Source organism: Pelobates fuscus, chromosome 11, assembly GCF_036172605.1.
Source record: "Pelobates fuscus isolate aPelFus1 chromosome 11, aPelFus1.pri, whole genome shotgun sequence".
NCBI lineage: Eukaryota > Metazoa > Chordata > Amphibia > Anura > Pelobatidae > Pelobates > Pelobates fuscus.
The window spans coordinates 106797201-106819386 of NC_086327.1; the positions used below are offsets into that span (position 1 = coordinate 106797201).

General features: G+C 42.9%; 1 protein-coding gene across 2 annotated transcripts in view; it reads left to right on the forward strand.

Moving 5' to 3' along the window:
• Positions 1 to 22186, forward strand: part of VWA1 (von Willebrand factor A domain containing 1) — a 114104-nt gene that overhangs the window by 45042 nt on the left and 46876 nt on the right. For both annotated transcript variants that reach the window (XM_063436412.1, XM_063436411.1), the window contains exon 2: positions 12048 to 12611. In XM_063436412.1, coding sequence (XP_063292482.1) covers positions 12048 to 12611 — 564 coding nt within the window. The remainder of the gene's footprint in view (positions 1 to 12047; positions 12612 to 22186) is intronic.

A 22186-nucleotide genomic window follows, 5' to 3' on the forward strand; every position in this document is an offset into this window, starting at 1 on the left:
TTCCCTGATGGCAGTGCCTCATTCAGTAGGATAATGCACCCTGCCACACATCAAGCAAAAATTGTTCAGGGATAGTTTGAGGAACATGACAAAGAGTTCAAGGTGTTGCCTTGCCTTGCCCAAATTCCACATGTCTCACTCTGATTGACCATCTGTGGGACGTGCTGGAACAACAAATCCGACCCATGGAGGCCTCACCCCACAATTTGCAGGACTTAAAGAACCTGCTGCTAATGTCTTGGTGCCAGATACCACAGGACGAATTTAACAAGAAGGTTGCATTTTACCCATTGTATTATAAACCAACTTAATGGTACTTAGTTTATTGACCTTGCAAGGACAAAAGACTGATTTTTGCCAAAAATCTCACCTGTCGCACTGTGATACTTTAGCTAGTATCCTATTTTACTGAGCTATCTCTCTCTGTCGACATGAAGTGTTTGAAGTATTGCTGCAGGTACCATATATTCTCTCATACTCTAAGAAAATCACGTGGTTACAAAATAACATTTTATATAATCAAGGCAAAATGGATACAATCATGGAGCTTTAAGTGGGCGCTTTTACAAGCTGCAGTACAAGGAGAATGTATAAGGAAACGAGGTGGGGAAAAGTACTTTCAAGCCACTTTCATTTAAAAAGCCACACAAGGACAAAAATGCAATAGGCTATTAGACTTGGTAAAACGCGTTCGATTTTGACTGCTCTTTCTTTGAATCTGCATGAGTCACTTTTTCTGCTGTTTTTAAAGTGAATGCAATAAAAAATTGTGTTTTACGCCTATCAGTGATTGAGTGATTTTGCTTCAGGGCCTGAAATTACATGATAACTTCCTTTATTCTGTCAGCTTTAGAAGTTGACTGCACATCATGGAGAAGTGTAATTTACGTATTTTTTTGCACGGTCAAGTCGGATCAGCATTGTATCTTTTATTATACGTGAGAATAGTAATATAAGAAATGTTAAACTGATAAAGGTCTTTTACATATAATTGATGGATTTATTGTAAACTAGTCACATCTATACCTCAGCACTCATTTTCTTAACAGTTATAGTTTCCTGGAGAATAGAAACTGCAGGAATTATTCCACGAAGTTATACATATATTTACTTCCCTTTTCACATTTTCTAAACGTGAATCTCCTATTTGTATAGCATGGACAACCCAGTGCCAAGCAGTGTGCAGTGAATCATAGCCACCACCAGTCAGTACTGACGGATAACTGTAACACTGCCAAATGGATAAATGTGTCTTATTTTGTCTGGTTTTTACTATTTTTCCAGGGTGTGGCTGTTTTATAAGCGTTTGACTCTGTGTTTTATTAAACCTCATTATTTTTACGTACTCATTTTTCCCCTACACAGCTTTCAGCGTTGTAGAATTCATTGTTATAAACTGTCTATGACAAGTGCTTTGTGTTTGTCGTTGGTAACCATTTAAAAAATGTTTATTTATATTTAACATGAGGGACTATTTTACCTCGAAAATAAATTGATAAATGTACACTCGTGGCAAGAAATGCCCAGTTCTTTTTTGTTTGTTTTGTTTTTAATGGATTAAAAATCTGTAAAAACTATAAAATAAAAATGCCCCAACAAACAGTGTTTTCTCTTTTTGCTCCAATAAAAGCCAGAGTGAATGGTGTCACTTAGGTTTCTAGTTGAAGAAACACTATAAGCCCCAGAAAGACGGCAGTCTAATGCAGTGGTTCTGCTGCAAACAGACTGATCCTGTAGACTTAGCAATGAAAACACAGCCTTTTCTCAGAAAAGGCAACTTTACATTGCTAGCTACGGTCACCTCTAGTGTCTGTAACTCAGACAGCCAACAGAGGCCTTCCTGGTGTGGTCCTGTGTCCTGTGGACTGACGTTTGTGTTTTCACCCTCTGAATGAAGACGAAGAACGATCCGTAGTGATACATTAAGCCAATGTATGTCTATGAGGAGATGCTGATTGACGTAGTGTGGCAATTGCCAATGGAAGCATATGTGCACTAGCCCCCACTGCTTCCCTCCCCCACTACCACCCGTGGTCATCATGGGGGGCTCTAATAAATGGGACGTAATAACTGACTTCCAGGCTGCCAAAGTCACATATTCCGAGGGTGTAACTTTCCCCAGCACACAAATGCAACTATCTCAGTATGTGCAACCTTTCAAACTGAAACACTGCACATATTGACTGTTACCACCATGATCACTTCTAAAAGCAAAAGTGGTTGTAGTAACCCTTTAATAATAGTACATTACAAGCAATTGGGCAGCAATATTTTAGCAGACAATCCCTAACTGATGGCATGGCAAGTGGAGGAGTATTGGGGAGTAGTGATGTCCCGAACAGTTCGCCAGGATCCGTTCGCCTGCGAACATAGCGTATTTGCGGTCGCGAACACGCGCGATGTTCGGTCCGCCCCCTATTCGTCATGGAGGTGGGATGGTCTGGGAGGGAGGGTCTGCTGCTGATTGGCTGGAATGTGTCTGCTGACTGTGAGGTACAGGGTCAAAGTTTACTAAATGATGACGAATAGGGGGCAAACCAAACATCGCGCGTGTTCGCGACCACGAACACGCTATGTTCGCCAGCGAACGGTTCCCGGCGAACTGTTCGGGAAATCACTATTGGGGAGGTATTAAACGGACACTCCACTAAAAAAATATAAAATAAGTAAAAATCACTTTTTAGTTGATATACACCAAATGAAAACTTACATGCATTTAATTATGATGTTTTTTCTTTCATTATTGGTATATCTAAAAACAGCTTGTAAAACCTGCAGTCCTGTTGTCTGCTGCCTTTGCCAGCTCTCCCATTTTAACTCCGCCCAGACTTTCTGTGGCTATCCAATCACAGACTGTCAGGGTACCTGAGGTCTCTACCTCTGGGAGAGGTAGAGACTGTCAGGGTACCTGAGGTCTCTACCTCCGAGAGAGGTAGAGACTTAGTCGTTCATCCATCCGGACGGCCTGTTTTCCCCCTTCCTCACGGTCCATCCTGTCATGCAAAGCCGGCCGCGAGGGAGTGACTCCCTTTTATAGCATGACGCCTGGAAGTGACGTCAGGACGTCAAACCGGAACGACCTGTCACTCAATTGGTTCAGGACCTATCAGGACTCATCGGAGGTGTGTCTACTGATCTGAACAGGGTATTTAATAGTGCTTCTTTCATTAGCTCATTGCCCTGTCGTGGTTCTAGCTTGTTCTAGTCACTCAGTGCTTGTGTTTTCTCGTTATCCCTTTTGGTTTTGACCCGGCTTGTTTGCTCTCCTCTGCTTATCTCTGTTACCCTTGATTCGGCTTGTCTCTCGCTTACCTGTCTTCTGTTACCCTCGACCTCGGCTTGTCTTTGACCATTCTCTACTGTACTACTTACGTTAGTCCGGCCATTCTAAGGTCCGGTATACGTATCTGGCTACTGTTTGTACTCTGCGTGTTGGATCCCTGTCCCGATCCTGACAGAGACTTAGACGTCTATCCATCCGGACGGTCTGTTTCCCATGTTCCTCGCGGTCCACCCGGTCACATAAACGCCGGCCGCGAGGGAGTCACTTCCTTTTGTAGCATGACGTCCGGAAGTCGACGTCATGACGCCAACCCGGAACGACCTGTCACTCAATTGTTTGGAGACTAATCAGGACTCGTCGGAGGCGTGTCTACCCCTCTGAGCCAGGGTATTTAACAGTGCTTCTCTCATTTGCTCATTGCCCTGTCGTGGTTCTAGCCTGCCTAGTCACACAGTGCTCTGGTATTTTCAGTTATCCCTTTGTTTCCGACCCGGCTTGTTTGACTTACTGTCAGGGTACCTGTGGTCTCTACCTCCGAAAGAGGTAGAGACTTAGCTGTTCCTCCATCCAGACGGTCTGATGGCTCCCTTCCCCGCGGTCTATCCGGTCATGCTAGGCCGGCCGCGAGGGAGTGACTGCCTTTTACAGCATCTAGGCAGGAAGTAGTCATCAGGACACTCCCCCGGAACGACCTGTCAGTCAATTGCTGCAGGACCAATCAAGACGCCTCGGAGGCGTGGTTACTGCTCTGAACAGGGTATTTAACAGAGCTTCTTTCATTAGCTCATTGCCCTGTCGTGGTTCTAGCTTGTTCTAGTCACTCAGTGCTTGTGTATTCTATTATCCCTTTTGGTTTTGACCCGGCTTGTTTACCTTTCTCTGCTTATCTCTGTTACCCTTGATTCGGCTTGTCTCTCGCTTACCTGTCTTCTGTTACCCTCGACCTCGGCTTGTCTTTGACCATTCTATACTGTGCTATTTACGTTAGTCCGGCCATTCTAAGGTCCGGTATACGTATCTGGCTACTGTTTGTACTCTGCGTGTTGGATCCCTGTCCCGATCCTGACATTACGACAGGGCCAATGGATCCTGCGAGTACAAACAGTCAGCTTGCCTCTCCGGATCCTAGGTTTGAAGCCATGGATCACAGAATGGATCAGACGGCGCTTGCGCTACAGGCTCTATTATCTCGTGCCAATAACCCACCAGAGGAGATACGTAATACCCCTGTTTCTCCTGCCGGTTCAGGTCTAGAGGTAGCCACAGTGGGTGCTTCTTCTCACATTACCCCCCCAGTACGCTATGGTGGGGCTCCTGAGAAGTGTCGTGGTTTCTTAAACCAAATTAGTATCCATTTTGAATTGCAACCTCGCTCTTATCCTACAGATAGGGCAAAGGTAGGATTTATTATCACCCTACTTATTGAGAAAGCTCTGAGATGGGCCAACCCATTATGGGAGAACGATAACCCATTAGTTTATAACTATAACGCCTTTGTAGCTGCTTTTAGAAGAACATTTGACCCTCCAGGTAGAAAGGTTAATGCAGCCAGACTACTGTTGCGTCTGAGACAGGAGAACCGAACACTGGTGGATTATGCACTAGAGTTCAGGTCTCTGGCGTCAGAGGTCAAGTGGAATGAGCAGGCGTATATGGATGTATTTTTGAATGGCTTATCTGAAGTAATCCTTGATGAGGTTGCTACCAGAGAACTCCCTGAGAATTTAGAGGATTTAATTTCGTTCATCTCTCGTATAGATGAACGTTTAAGAGAGAGACAGAACACTCGAGAGAAGAACCGGAGACCTTCTATTAGGTTAGCCCCCGCTTTTCCAAGTCCTGACTCCACGGTATCTTTGCTTCCTGAACCTATGCAGATAGGGTATACCCGCCTCTCTGAGGAGGAAAGACAGTACAGGAGAAGAGAGGGTTTGTGTATGTATTGTGGAGCTAAGGGTCATTTACTCTCAAACTGTTCTAACCGCCCGGGAAACGCTCGCACCTAAGTCTCTCTAGAGGACAGGCCTTGGGTGTTTCTATTTTGTCCTCTAATCCTAAGTATAAAGATCACAGGCTTCTGCTACCAGTTTCCTTAACTTGCGGGAGGGAAGTAGTAAGGGCTAAGGCTTTGATAGATTCCGGTGCTGCTGAGAATTTTATCGACCAAGCCTTTGCCAGTAAAAACAATTTCCCATCCCAGCTAAGGGAGACACCCTTGGCCGTTGAGGCCATAGATGGTAGACCACTACTAGACCCTGTTATCTTTCGTGAAACCATACCCATTGAGTTAAATGTTGGCATCCTACATGTGGAGAAATTATCTCTTCTGCTCATTTCGTCTCCTTCCGTTCCCATAGTTCTGGGGTACCCATGGTTGAAGGAACATAACCCTATTATTGATTGGGAGTTAGGGGAGATACTCTCGTGGGGCCAGGGCTGCCAGGATCGGTGTTTGTGCAAGGTTTCTCCATTAGCTAATATTAACATACAGGAGAATCCTACTCAGTCCACAGAAAGACAAATACCAGACCTTTACCTAGACTTAAGGGCAGTGTTTGACAAGAAGAATGCCGATTCTTTGCCGCCACACAGGTCATTTGACTGTAAAATTAAGCTTCTACTCGGAACTATGCCTCCGAGGGGCCATGTATATCCTTTGTCTGTTCAGGAGAACTCGGTTCTAGAGGAGTATATTCAGGAGAATTTAGAAAAGGGATTCATCAGGAGGTCTTCTTCTCCGGCCGGGGCGGGGTTCTTTTTCATTAAAAAGAAAGATGGCACGCTGAGACCTTGTATCGATTACCGAGGCTTAAATAAAATAACTGTCAGAAATGCCTATCCCATCCCACTGATTACCGAGTTATTTGATCGTCTTAAGGGCTCCAAAATCTTCACCAAGTTAGATCTCAGAGGGGCTTACAATTTGGTGAGAATCCAGCAAGGTCACGAGTGGATGACGGCATTCAATACCCGGTATGGCCATTACGAGTACACTGTTATGCCATTTGGACTATGCAATGCTCCTGCAGTATTTCAAGAGTTGATTAATGAGGTACTTAGGGAGTTTCAGCATGATTGTGTTATTGTTTACCTGGACGACATACTAATACACTCTAAGGAGATTGAGACTCACCATAGACAGGTCAGAAAGGTGTTACACAAACTTCTGCAACATGGTCTATACTGCAAATTGGAGAAGTGCAGTTTTGATCAGTCTCAGGTAGACTTTCTTGGGTACGTGATTTCTGGGGAAGGTTTTAAAATGGATCCTGGTAAACTCCAATCTATTTTAGACTGGCCTTTGCCCAAAGGACTCAAGGCTATCCAAAGGTTTATTGGTTTTTCCAACTACTATAGGCGCTTCATTAAGGGTTACTCCTCTATCATTGCGCCTTTTACCAATATGACGAAACAAGGGGCTGATACTAAGTTCTGGTCTGAGGAAGCTCTTGGTGCTTTTAAGACTCTCAAGGAACTTTTTGCCTCAGCTCCCATTCTAGTTCATCCTGATACGACTCTGCCTTTCCTGCTCGAGGTCGATGCTTCTGAGACAGGAGTTGGGGCTGTTCTGTCTCAAAGGTTAGGGGTGGATAAACCGTTACACCCTTGTGGTTTCTTCTCTAAAAAATTTTCTGGGCCTGAGAGCAGATATGACATCGGGGAGAGGGAACTGTTAGCGGTCATTAAGGCTTTAAAGGAATGGAGACATTTACTGGAAGGGACACTACACCCTGTTACTATCCTAACGGATCATAAGAACTTGTCTTATATTGGGGAGGCTAAGCGCGTGTCCGCCAGTCAGGCTCGCTGGGCTTTGTTCCTCACTCACTTTAATTATGTACTTACGTATAGACCTGGTTCTAAGAACTCTAAAGCCGATGCTTTGTCTCGTCAATATGAACCATCCACTATAACTGAGCCACTTCTGTCATCCATAGTTCCTAAGGGGAATATCATCGCGAACACGAATCTCAGGATTCACTCTCCATTGCTCTCTGAGATCATGAAGTTTCAGCATTTGGCACCCAAACAGACTCCTGGGGATCGACACTTCGTTCCTGCCGCTCTCCAACTGGAGGTGCTACGCTGTCTCCATAACAGCAAGGTGGCTGGGCATCCTGGTATCCGCAAGACTTATGCGCTGGTCTCTAAAGATTTTTGGTGGCCTGACTTATGCAAGGATATTAAAGAATTCATCGGGGCATGTGAAGTTTGTACCAAGACCAAGCTACCCCATTCGCTTCCATGCGGATTTCTGCACCCTTTAGAGGTTCCTGAAAAGCCTTGGTCCTGTCTGGCAATGGACTTCATTGTTGATTTGCCTATCTCTAAAAAGCAGACTGTCATCCTCACTGTGGTAGACAGATTTACTAAAATGGCTCACTTCATTCCCTTACCTAAGCTCCCATCTTCGCCCGAATTAGCGGAGATATTCGCCAGGGAGATTTTCCGGTTGCATGGGATACCTTCCCAAATTGTCTCTGATAGAGGCTCCCAATTTGTTTCCCGTTTTTGGAGATCATTCTGCTCCCAACTAGGCATCAAATTGAATTTCTCCTCTGCCTATCATCCTCAGTCCAATGGAGCTGCTGAACGCACTAACCAAAAAGTTGAACAATATCTACGTTGTTTCGTTTCAGAACACCAGGACGATTGGGTCGGTTTGATTCCTTGGGCGGAGTTTGCACACAACAATCTCGTTTGCGATTCTACTCATTCAAGCCCCTTCTTCATGAATTATGGTTTTCATCCGTCTATTCTTCCTTCGGATTCTCCTTCCCAGGGGGTGCCGTCGGTTGATGTTCATGTTGCCAATTTGAGGAAGTTGTGGGATCAAACTCGACAAATCCTTGTGCACAACTCTATGTTGGTTAAGAAACACGCTGATAAACGTAGAAGGGCGGCTCCGGTCTTTGTTCCAGGTGATAGGGTATGGCTGAGCACGAGGAACATCCGTTTAAAAGTGCCATCCATGAAGTTCGCTCCTCGTTATATTGGACCCTACAGGGTGCTGACCCGTATCAATCCAGTTGCGTATCGTTTAGCTCTTCCTAATACCTTACGCATCCCGAACTCGTTTCACGTTTCATTGCTGAAACCACTCATATGTAACAGATTTTCCTCCACAATAGCCCCTCCTCGCTCCGTTCAGGTGGAGGGTCAGGAGGAGTATGAGGTTAACTCTATTATTGATTCTCGAATCTCCCGGGGGAGAGTACAATATCTGGTTGATTGGAAGGGATATGGTCCTGAGGAGAGGAGTTGGGTACCTCAGGAGGATGTTCATGCTCCCCGTCTCCGCAGGGCGTATCACTCTCGCTTCCCATCTCGTCCCGGTTCATTCCGCCCGGTGGGCGTATCTGAGAGGGGGGGTACTGTCAGGGTACCTGTGGTCTCTACCTCCGAAAGAGGTAGAGACTTAGCTGTTCCTCCATCCAGACGGTCTGATGGCTCCCTTCCCCGCGGTCTATCCGGTCATGCTAGGCCGGCCGCGAGGGAGTGACTGCCTTTTACAGCATCTAGGCAGGAAGTAGTCATCAGGACACTCCCCCGGAACGACCTGTCAGTCAATTGCTGCAGGACCAATCAAGACGCCTCGGAGGCGTGGTTACTGCTCTGAACAGGGTATTTAACAGAGCTTCTTTCATTAGCTCATTGCCCTGTCGTGGTTCTAGCTTGTTCTAGTCACTCAGTGCTTGTGTATTCTATTATCCCTTTTGGTTTTGACCCGGCTTGTTTACCTTTCTCTGCTTATCTCTGTTACCCTTGATTCGGCTTGTCTCTCGCTTACCTGTCTTCTGTTACCCTCGACCTCGGCTTGTCTTTGACCATTCTATACTGTGCTATTTACGTTAGTCCGGCCATTCTAAGGTCCGGTATACGTATCTGGCTACTGTTTGTACTCTGCGTGTTGGATCCCTGTCCCGATCCTGACACTTACTCTGTTTACCTCTGTTATCCTTGACCCGGCTTGTTCCTCGCTTACCTGTCCTCTCGTTCCCTCGACCTCGGCTTGTCTCTGACCATTCTCTATATTCTCTGTACGTTAGTCCGGCCATTCTAAGGTCCGGTATACGTATCCTGTCCTGTTTGTACTCTGCGTGTTGGATCCCTGTCCCGATCCTGACACAGACTTCCTAATGCAGCTCAATCAGAAGTCTTTACAAGGCAGGTGCTCTTGGCAGTTGCTGCTTCTTGAGTTTAGCTCCACTGAGCTGATCAAACCAGGAAGTAACATAACCTGTTGTCTGACTACAAGCCAAGGGGGTGTAACCAGCTTAATTTATAAAAATTGTCAGTTTCATTTGAAATCTGCACTTTTGGCTAAATGAAAAAAATAGGACACACTCTTCACACAGAAAGCTTTTTAGCTAGCTAAAGTTGTCTAGGGATGTGGCGTGACCCTTTAAACCTCCTTTGTACTAATGTGAGGATCATACTGACCTCCACATGTTTTTTTTAAAAAACATTATTACATTTTAAAATTGTTATTACATTTGTTAATATGGTGGCTGACTAGCACACCATGGCCAGCCAACATATGCTTAACCCTTGCCCTGCAGATGTGTTCGGTTCGGCAGAATTGGTGTTTACAGCCGAATTTGGCCAAGCCTAACAGGCCCATTGTTGAGCAATGGACATCCTGAACAAGATTACAAATTCAGAAAACGTTGCTAGGAGAATCTGAACAAAATTGCACCATACACAAGTTTTGTGTCTGTGTGTGTGAATGTATATATATATATTCACCCCCATGGTGTTTAATGGTTGCTTAGTTTACTGTGTCTTTTAGTAAAGTGTAATTTATTTCATTATGCTTGTTAAGACAGAGTCCATTTTGTCTGATTAAAGATTTACTTGTTCGCTGAAATCTGTTAATTCTACACCTGATCACTCATCCAAAAAGAATTAGATTTTTTTTGTTGTTGTAGTATAATAAATCTAATATAGTTATATAATGTTTTTGTGGTTTGTCCTCGGGTTTCACCCAAGCGGCGCACTTTTTCAGGATCCTGCATGTGGAGACACGTGGGATTTTCAATAAAGCACGTGTATCTATCTGGAAGATTTATAAAACTATGTGAAAAGAAATACCAGCTTCACTAAAATTGATAGGCTGAGAATTCTAGAGCAAAATATATCTACAGTGATAGAATAAATGCAATGCTACCCAATGTTGGGAGTATTTTTTAAATATCAGCATTTCTAATTGAAATGGAAATCTGTTCACATTATTATGCTTTGTTGCTTGAGATACATGGGTACATACCTCCTGATACCTGGAACTATGAATGTGAGACTGGAAAGGGGCAGTAGGGGGATGGTGGTGGCACAATCTGAGTCAATCGTATCCCAATGGGTGGTTGACTCTATCGAAAATTTTAATTCACTTGTGCCAGTCTACTTAGCAACTGGCAAGGATTATCATTTACAGTACATTTTTTGGAAAAAATACCCTTCTTATGCTCTGGATCACTGGCAAATCCTCTTTATGGACTACTCTGCCATCTTACTATATCCACAATTTGCCTGTACATGATAGATATGAACAAACCAATATATATACATAGAATATAATTATATATAGTTATACGCTGGATGTTTCACAAATTATATTAAAAAATATTTGGAAAAACAAGTAGTTTAAAGGCTCCCAAAATGAGGCAAGATCTGCAGGCTTTAAATATTTTTTTTCTGTATTGTGACAGGTTCATTCCATCTCACACAGGAGGCTGCTGACAGCAGCAATCATTTATGCTTAAATTAACTAGCAATTAACAGAGCTTTAAATGAATCACAGCTTTGAGCAGGGAGATAAGGACTCCCCAGAATCCCTACTCCGCTGCAAGTCCTAAAGCATACACTTGTACTGACACAAAAAATTAGATAGGGTAAAATTAATATATCTTCACAGAACATATGTAAGGAAGGCGTGTGATTGACAGTCAGTGGAGGTGTGGTTAGGACTTGCAAAATAGTCACTTAGTCCTTAATTGGCAGAGAAAAGAGCAGTGACCATGCAGAGGCATTATGTATGCACGAAAAATATTGAATTAAACCAAAGTAGAGTTGGTGCTCAGACTGACCCGTTTATTAACTTGTTATATTCATCATTCAACTCTATAAACACTAGAACTGAATATAATTCCCCAGAAATGACCCCCTTTAATGTGCTACTAACTACTTGTTTGCTATATCCAATTTACTAATGGACAAGTATATAGCGGTCTATTCACTAAACAGAAAGTTGCAAAGAACTGAAAATCAGATTGCAAAATTAGATTAGATTAGCTGAATTAAAATTAAATGGATTGTCTATAGCTATAATTTGGCTATTTTAACTTAAATGTTGCAACTTGATTTTCAATTCCAAGTACTCTGTTTAATAAAAATGCCTGCGCAATGTTATTTTTTAAACTATGAATTGTCAAGCATTAACCAGGGAATATAAGATTTTAGGCCAATAGTTGACAAAGAAAAATTCAGTTTTATTCCAGCATGACTATTTTTGCCTAAAATTAAAATATTTCAGTTAAGTTCTACAGAGTTCATGACCATTAATTAATAGAATGTTAGGAAATTAATAATACCAGACCATAGTTATTAAGGTACAAAGTGCTGAGTTCAGAAATTACATTTCATGATGATGACTGGTCCATATTTATGGCCCAGACTTGCTCTGGTTTTCCAGTGATAAATATGGCTCACAATTCCAAGAGTCAATTTTCACTTAAATTAACACTGATTTATTTATTTTTCTCAGATTCTCCAAGTTCTGTCCCGGATTCCGAGGGTGACCTTCTCTTCCTTCTGGATAGTTCGGGAAGTGTCTCGTACCATGAGTTTGCTAAAGTCAAGGAATTTATTGGGGATCTTCTGGGTCCATTTACCTTTGGTCCACAAGATGTCCAGGCAAGCATTGTACACATCAGCACTGAACCATCTCTGGAATTTTCCTTTGACCAACATGGTTCTAGCCATGAGATACAAAAAGCCATACGGGACACCAAACAGCGTATGGGTGATACAAATACAGGAAAAGCCATTTCTTATGTTAAGGATAACCTCTCAGCTGGAACATTTGGATCTAGGGCTGATGTTCCAAAAGTAATGGTATGGGTAACAGATGGTCTGTCCACAGATGACATCTCTAAATCTATGCAATTTCTCAAGGATTTAGGTGTTACAGTTTTTATTGTAAGCACTGGTGGGGGAAACTACTTGGAGTTATCAGAAGCAGCGAGCCAACCGTCTGAGAAACACCTTCACTTTGTAGATGTGGATGACCTCCCTATAATTACTAAGGAGCTTCGGGACTCCATCATTGGTATGTTGGTCATGTTCTTATTTTGACTTGGTAATGTGCAAAGTTGCAAAATCTCCGGTATATAACAAAAAAAAAACTAATGACATGTAGAAAGTAAGAATTATAATGTTCAATGAAGGTCACAATTACCAGGACATCCAAATGTAATTTTCCAGAATATTTTAGGAAAATACACACAGGGAGAATTGCCAGGAAATCAACGTGACATTTAAATTTCAGGCTAAAATACCCTTAAATTTAGTATCTAAATACCCAAACTAAAAATTAAATTTTTCTAATTCTGCTATTTTGGCCTAAATTGTGAAGTTCATTTTTAATTCACTTTAAATTTCTGGTAATTTTTAATTTGGTGAATAACCCTAACGGTTTCCAAAACAAACAAAATCAGTTATTTTTTAAGTGACATATTGAAAAGAGGACTACCCATAGTGCTGGGCTTTTTCTTTTTACTTTAACGCGTTAGTCCAAGCACTATAACCAATACAGCCTGGAGTAGTGGTTATGGTGCCATGAGTACCCTGGCCTGGTTACCTGGTAATGGAGCAAATTGTTTAGCAAGAATTTGCCCTATAACTAGGTCCCCACCAGGCGCTGATGCTCCCTCCTGGTATTCTTCTTTTTTTTTTAAATGACATGTCTACATTAAGCATTAAAGGGACACTATAGTAGCCTGAACAACTACAGCTAATTGTAGTTGATCTGGTGAGTATAGTCAGTCCCTGTAGGTATTTGCTCTAAACACTTCCTTTTCAGAGAAAAGGCAGTGTTTACATTGCTCCGTAGGGACACCTCCAGGTGACTCCTCAGAAGGCCACTAGCAGCACTGATATTTAGCATCTCCATGTTTTCCATTTAGGCACAGAGCTTTCCCTATAGAGTTGCATTGATTCAGGCTCGGCAATGCTTTTCCTTTGGGAAAGCATTCGATTGGCTGAGATCATCAATTCTGATAATTTCAGCCAAGGAGGCTGAAGCAGTGCCCGAATAAACATAAGTTTTCTAATTATTTAAGGTGGGGTTAAAGGGGGGTAAGGGGAGTCAGGAAGCTAAATAGTGTTTTTAACACCATAGGGTCACTAATATACGTTTGTATTATTCACCCTATAGTGTTATACCTTTAATTAAATAATAAAATAATTAATCTCCCACCTATTGAATTGTATTGGATTGACTAATAAAATATCTTAGAATGTCATCATTTATCCTACTCGCTAGCCTTTTTTATTTTGTCACTTCATGTGAGGTTATTTGTGGCATTTGCTAACATGTTTGTCACTCAAAATAGCTGGGTGATGTAAACATATCTTTTATCTTTAGACCATCTCGAGTCAGTGACACACGCCTTCGGCTTAGATATTGCTCCTAGTTTTATACTTCTGGCTGCTATTTGTATAACTGTGACGCAGCAAGTATAAACTGAGTAAATCTACTACTGAGTCAGAAAGATGTGACTAACTGATCCCTTGTACTATGAAACCTAATACGCTGACTCAGACTCATAGTTATAAACAAACTTAACTATGCACAATCCAGCACTTTGCCGCTAAATTAATGAATGTATACTATGGAGTATGAAAAGGGTGCTGGCAAATTTAATCATGTTCAGTATATTTAATCCTATTAATAGGGTTGCCCAAAAGAATATTTTAAAACCAAGTAAACTCACGCTCTCATGCTCTACTATTACTCTAAATTTGCAAATCCCCCTTCAAAATTTTGATGAAATGGTCTGGGTGTAGTGGTCCTGTGAATTCAACCCTGCGATATAAAACATTGCAGTTTTGTAGATACACCTCCAGTGGCTTTAATCCTAACAACCACTAGAGGTGCTTCCTCCTCCAGAAACAAGTGAAACAAGGACCTGGAATCAAATAATGCAGTTTAGCCACACATGCCTATTTCCAATTCATAGCTTCTCTATCAGCAGCCATGCAGACGTCTTCGAAGGCATGGCGGCTGACTGCAACAGGGGAGTCCCCACTGTGGCCACTATCCTTTCCACTACAACCCATAACCCCCACTACAGCCACTCCCTTTAGAGCCACTACCCCCACTATTGTCTGTGTACCTTCACTAGAGTCCCTATCCTCCCACTACAGCCCTACCCCTCCGCTATAGCTCCAATACCCCCCATAGTCCCTACTTCCCACCTACATCCCATATGCCCACACTGCAGTAGCTATTCCCTTACTATAGCCACTATCCTTTCCACTACAACCACGTTTCCCCCACTATATACACTAGCCCCCCACTACGGCCACTGTCCCTCACTACAACCCCTGTACCCCCACTACAGCCACTATATCCCCACTAAAACCCTCATAACCCTAGTGCATATCTAGTTTAGCCACTATCCACCACACAGTAGTCTATATCCTTCCTCTAGAGTCATTCCCCCTACTATTGCCCATATATCCCTATCTTCCCACTATAGCCACTATCCCACACTATAGCCTCTATTCCCCTATTGCCAGTGGCGTACATACCGGGGTCGCAGGGGTCGCGGCTGCGACCCGGCCCACCAGGGGGCCCGGCCGCCCTGCGACCCAGGTATGTACCCACAGGGCCAGCCTCTTCTGCTGGGGGGCCCAAGAGCCGGCCACCTCCGGGCCCCCCGAGGCTGGCCCTGCTGTCACCCGGCTGGCGGGCGCGAGAGGGAGCACTGTCCCCTGAGTGCTCCCTCGCGCACCGCAATGAAACCGGAGCCGGAAGATGACGTCATCTTCCGGCTCCGGCATCAGTACGCGGCGCGCGAGGGAGCTGAAGAGGGAGCACCCAGGAGACAGTGCTCCCTCGCGCGCCCGCCAGCCGGGTGACAGCAGGGCCAGCAACACCACTGGACCCCAGGGAATCCCCCCAGCTCTCCCACAGGTAAGGAGGCTGGGGGGATTAAATTTTAAAAAAAAAACGTGTGAGTGTGTTAGTGAGTGTGTTAGTGTGAGTGAGTGTGTTAGTGTGAGTGTGTTAGTGTGAGTGATTGTGTTACTGTTAGTGTGAGTGAGTGTGTTAGTGTGAGTGTGTTAGTGTGAGTGATTGTGTTACTGTTAGTGTGAGTGATTGTGTTAGTGTGAGTGATTGTGTTAGTGTGAGTGATAGTGTGAGTGTGTTAGTGAGTGTTAGTGTTAGTGAGTGTGTTAGTGAGTGTGTTAGTTAGTGTGAGTGTTAGTGCGTTAGTGAGTGCGTTAGTGAGTACGTTAGTGTGTGTTAGTGTTAGTGAGTGTGTTTGTGTGTGTGTTAGTGAGTGTGTGTGTGTGTGTTAGTGAGTGTGTGTGTGTCTGTCAGTGAGTGTGTGTGTGTGTGTCAGTGAGTGTGTGTGTGTCTGTCACTGAGTGTGTGTGTGTCACTGAGTGTGTGTCTGTAAATGTGTGCGTCTGTTCATGAGAGTGTGTGTGTGTCTAAAGCACTTACCTTTCTCCAGCGCCGGGCTCCCTTGGCGCTGGGGATCTCTCCGTCCCGATCCGCCTCTCAGCTCCGAATGCACATGCGTGGCAAGAGGCATTACTCAATGCTTTCCTATGGACGTTCAGCGTCTTCTCACTGTGATTTTCACAGTGAGAATCACAGAAAATCCTCTAGCGGCTGTCAATGAGACAGCCACTAGAGGCTGGATTAACCCTCAGTGAAACATAGCAGTTTCTCTGAAACTGCTATGTTTTCAGCTGCAGGGTTAAAACTAGAGAGACCTGGCACCCAGACCACTTCATTGAGCTGATTTGATCTGGGTGTCTGTAGTGGTCCTTTAAGTGTATGTGTTTATGCATGCACTGGCGTACATACCGCGGTCGCACGGTTCGCAGCCCTGCGACCAGGTGCCCGCCGCCATGTGTTGCGGCCCCAGCCCGCGCAGAGTAAGCGCGGGGGGGGGGCCCATGGATCAGTTTTCGCACCGGGGCCCCATGGGTTGTGTGTACGCCACTGCCTATTGCAGCTGCTCTTCCACCACTTCAGCCTCTATCCCCTCACTACAGTCACTATCTCCCCACTATAGCCCTATCACTCTACTATTGCCTTTATCCCCCCACTATAGCCCCTATTTCCCCACTACAGCCCCTATAACCCCACTATAGCCACATCCCACTCACTAAAGCCCCTCTTCTGCCACTAGAGTCCAAAATGCAACACAACAACCAGCCACCACCATACAGACAACCCCATAAGTAGCATTCCCACAAACAATAATAGAAGCCGCCTCCACACACACATATACATACACACAAACACCCTACCTTAGCCCTGTCCCACTTATCATCCAACCACCCACCTAGTCATATTTACCGTACAATCGTACAACAAACTAGTTCTTATGGCTTGACTGGTGTGCAGATATTTGTTTAACTTTGTATTGACTTTTTACTGACTTCTGGTGGAAGGGGTTTTTCCCACAATTTTTCCCCACCATAACTTTCTTGATTTTTGCACATAGATAGATAGATAGATAGATAGATAGATAGATAGGGCAGGGAACACCACGCTCTGCCAATCAGCACCTCCGCACCTTGAATCAATGCATCTCTATGAGGAACATTCGGCGCCTCCATGCAGAACGTGGAGTTGCTGAATGTGTTGCATTGACCCTAGAAGCAGCACAAGTAGCCGGGTCTGTCACTGGATTGTGTTCCTAGGCAGCAATATAAACACTGCCTTTAACATTAAAATGCCTGCAGGGATTGACTATACTCACCAGGACAACTACACTGAGCTGTAGTTCTTCTGGACAGTGTTCCTTTTGTGAGTTTTTGTTTTTTTGTTTAAACTCCTTCATGACAAAACGATGTGCCAGTATGTTCTTAACCCCCTAGTCCTGATGGGGATAAAAATGCCTATTAGGGTCAGAGCATGAGGCCTTGCATTTATTGTTTGGCTGAATTTTGTTTGTTAAAAATATTTGACATTTTAGGGAAGGGTTATTAAGAGATCCCCTAATGCTTACATATATTTAGGGGTTGGGGAATGTTGGTAAGTTTGGTAAGTTGTTTTTCTGGGTAATGCCAAGGTACTGGGTATCACTTGGCTGTTTCGGCAAAGAAAACTGGCACGATTCATGCTGGAAATGAACATCCTTTGGTTTCGTGTAATTGGGGGGTGGAAGATGGCACACTTTACATAAGGGGGACTGACCTGGAAATCAGTATGGCACACCTAAAATGGCAAATAGAAAAATAGGTATATATACAATACTTTGTGCAGTGTTGTGTACAGCTCTATGAAACTCACAGTAATGTGTTTAATAGTATGGTGTCCATCTTGGGTTGAATAACTTGTTGGCAGGTATGCGGTGAGTAGAGCGTATCTGCTGTCCTGAAGAAAATGTAAAGTGTAAACACTCGATGATATTTGTTCTTGGTCAGGGGTAGGAAACCTTTAGCACTCTAGATGTTGTGGACTACATCTCCCATGATGCTCTTAACGTTCTAATCCATTTTGAGTGCCAAAGGTTGCCCACACCTGATTTAGGTAGGTATCTGCACTATCGCTATGTGAACACCATATATTTGGGGGGTTTTCACAAAAAGCTATTTTCACAAAAAAATTAATTCAATTTTTCAGCTGCCCTCCAAATGTTAGATACATAAAAGCTTTTCATTCTCACGGAGTATAAAGGTAGTTCTTTATTTCAGAAACTGTTTAGTAATGAAAGAATCAGTTCTTTATTCAGGGTGTTTCCTCTGCCAAGGAATTCGATCTGTCATGAGTTCTGCCATCATGCCTTGTTGTGTGTGTCCAATGCCACATGCCACTGGCAGATCTGCCGATGGGACGAGATAGACCCTGGTTAAAAGGGTTTAATCGTATTAACACTTTTAGTGCTAGAGCGTGAGCGATGTGTTTTATTCCTCAAGGGTTATTTTCTAAACATCGATTGGTCGAATGGCAGTGAACTGAAAACTAGTTTGCAAAACTGACGTCAAAATATCTGAAAAAAATCTGCAACAGAGCTATAGTCACAACTTTCATTTTTGCCTAAATTTTCCATTACTAAACCTTTCCATTCTTTGCTATCCTGCTGTCTGTTTGCCACCTCCCCAGAGAACGCTACTGTGGTCTAGAGTCTCAGCATTCAAATAATATTCTTGTTCCTGCAGATCAGCGGGGTTCGTAGGAATTAGGGCGACTGTGACACTTTATTTTCTGGTCACATATACATTCTGTATTCTCTTGGGCAAGGACTAAAAGTACCTCCCGGCACTGGAGTATGTAGAATTCATGTGCTGCCATTAATTAAAGTGGCACAGTCACTTTACAGCATTGCATAGAATATTAGAATGTTTATGTTGTTGTAGAAGTCAACGTAACAAAGTAGGGACCACTCTGTCTCCTTTAGGAACTGATTTTTAGCAAATTGTGTCAATGAGGCAATAGAGAAGATGTCCGAAACATTCCTTTTATTTCCCATCAGCTGTTTCTTGTGAAATTTCATGTAGACCCTCATATCGCTAAGGCAAATTCACAAGTTCTAGTGACCTAAAAAATGTAGGATAACCCAGCCAAGGGGCACAGTATGTCCAATACAGTTTGATATTGCCGCAAGATACTTTTTTCCCATATTGAGTATTATATTCTTAATTTTACAAGTCCACAGTTTTACACGTTTCTATTTAGTGAATAGACCCATTCTGTCCTAAAAAAATCATTTACATATTAATGAATTCCTCAAATATCAGATATTTTTAATTTCCCATCTGTTTAGGACTCAGACTCAGTCCATGAATATTAATATACTATGCGGCAAAAAGCTAAACACTTATTATGTTCTCAGTAAATCTTCAACAGAATGAAAATAGCTAATGTTTCCTAAGCTCACAGTGTTCTTCCAAAGATTCCCATCCTAAAATGTATTTTCTCTGTAGCACTTACCGTAATTAATAGGTGGGTGCTAGGTCCTAAATTTCATTACCTCCTCTTGCTCTGCTCCCTGGATGACCTGTGAACTAGGGAATGCATAGATTAATTAGCCTTTAAAAACAAATAATTGTATGACATTTTTAACAGTAAATATAAGCAAAAAATTACCCCTACTTTTATTGCATTATTCACATAATCATTTAAAAATATATGAAACAAAATATGAAATAAAAAAGCACTCTCCTTTAGAGGTCATGAGCATATTACCCAACATTTCCAATCGACAAAGAGGGTCACTTAAATTTTAGGTGGGGGGGGGGGGGGGAGTGGTATAAAGGTGTGTCCGGGGGCGAAACTGATTTAAGAATTTGTTTGGTAAATTACAAATGTCTGCATCTACAATGTAATCTAGATAAAAAAAACAATGTATCTTATTTACACAGCCTGATTTCTAAACACATTTATTGTATTTTCATTACTGAGAGTATTTTTGCTGTGGAGCTCTGTTAAAATTATGAATTTCCTAGAAAATAGGGATATTAAGATAGAAAATAAGGCATGATGTAGCTGCACCGCTGAGATAGGCTTTCTACAGCTACAGGGAACCCTCGCCATGAGCAGTAAGTGGCTCGACCAATCAGAAGCCTCCCGTACTGGTCTGTGAGTTCTGATCTTATTCGTGGAACAACTGACTATAGGGGAGGAGAATAATGTCCTTCTGCCTGTTGTATGCACAAGTTGGATTGCATTTGCATAATTGCTGCTCAGCATTAACCCTTCTGTGGATTTGGTTGCTGCTCGGCACAACTTTTCCTGTGTGGACCGTAAATGCCATTAACCACATTTTTATAAGCGGATGAATACGTTACACTTTTTTAAGAACTCTTATCTTACAGGGGTGGAAAGGATTAGCAACTATTCCCATATGGCTTTTGGGTTCCTATAGATATGCTGAACTTACCAACAACTTATACCTGGAAGCTGAAAAATACATATCTGCAAGGGTATAGTATCCCCTTATGCAACAAAGTTGCACTGATGTAATCGGGAGTGTGCCACTGAAATTGAGACTGTCCCGCTGAAATCAGGAATGTCCCAATGAAATCAGGACTGTCGAAGGGCCAGAGCATGTCTTGATCAATCCCTAATGTTTTAAAATCCCATCACATTTATTATTAATTCTACATATAAAAAGTTCAAATAATAGAACTCTGAATATTTTGGATGAACTTACTTTTTTCTATTTCAAGTCATTTAGACTCAATCCAACGCGTTTCGTGAGTCTAGATACACTTTCTTAATAAATGTCAAAGATGATGTGACAGAGCATTTCCGTACATGAAACACATTATCCCAAGTCGATATGTTTTATAATTGAGATTTGAATTGGTCCAAGCAATGCTTTTATCGGTCTACTTTTTGGAGCTGTTATATATTGGATTCATAATAAAAGAAATTAAATTTTAACGTACTCCTGCAGAATTGTTCTGCTTACTGGTTTGGAAGCCTGGGATGAAAATTGCTTACTTGTATCAAGGGCAGATGTAGATATTTACAGGACCAAAACTAAATATAAAAAAGTGGGACCTGTTTCTAAGGTCAGTAAATGTTACAATTATAAACTCAATATTGAAGCAACAGATATAGAAAACAATTCTAAACAGTGTACATTATAATGACACAAGATTATGACTAAATGGTCAGACTAAGACACAGCTTCTTAGAATATCAATATGATCCTGTCAGCTCCCTCAAAGGATAGCAGGAATTTCTAACGTGATATTTTTTTTGCTCTCTATTGGGATCTTATTACCTTACTGTGGAGGTGTATGGGCACTGCACTGTAGCCATGAGTAGCTGAGATATATTTTTCTGACCAAGGTTTACGACTTACTCGTTTTGGCCCAGCCAAAGAGGTTTTGGCACCTCTATCCAATAGGAGAGGATGGTGGGTGCCAATCTAATACAGATGGACGGATGGATAGATGGGTGGATCATGGATAGATAAAGGTGGTAGGAACATTTTCACAAGGATCTTGAATACTAGACAGACAGACTGAGTGTTCTGCTGCTCTTATTGTCCATTATGGTTCCATGCCTCCTGTGTGCTTGGGTACTGATGTTGCTCAGTGAAAGGTGGATTATTGATGATCACACTGTCGACAGAAGAATGGATTAATTATTGGCAGGAGCTGGAGATGATCACACTGTTGGCAGAAGAATAAATGGATTATTGGCAGGGGCCGGAGATGGTCACACTGTCGGCAAAGAATGGATGGATTACTAGCAGGGGACAGAGATGGTCACACTGTCGGCACGGAAAGGATGGATTATTGGCAGGAGCCGGAGATGGTCACACTGTCGGCAGAGAATGGATGGATTATTGGCAGGGGCCTGAGATGGTCACACTGTCGGCACAGAATGGATGGATTATTGGCAGGGACCGGAGATGGTCACACTGTTGACAGAGAATTGATAGATTATTGCTGGAGATGATCACACTGTCGGCAGAGAATGGATGTATTATTCACAGGGGCTGGAGTTGATCACACTGTCAGCAGAGAATGGATGGATTATTTAGTAGATATAGGCAGGAAAATGTTTGGGTGAAGCCTTGGTGTAAGAAGCATATCTCCCAACAGTTCTACGCTCTGCAAGAAATCCCATATTTCAGTCCCTGTTTTACTGTCCCGGGTTAGCTCTCTGGTGTGCCACTTTTTGGGAGCCCAGGG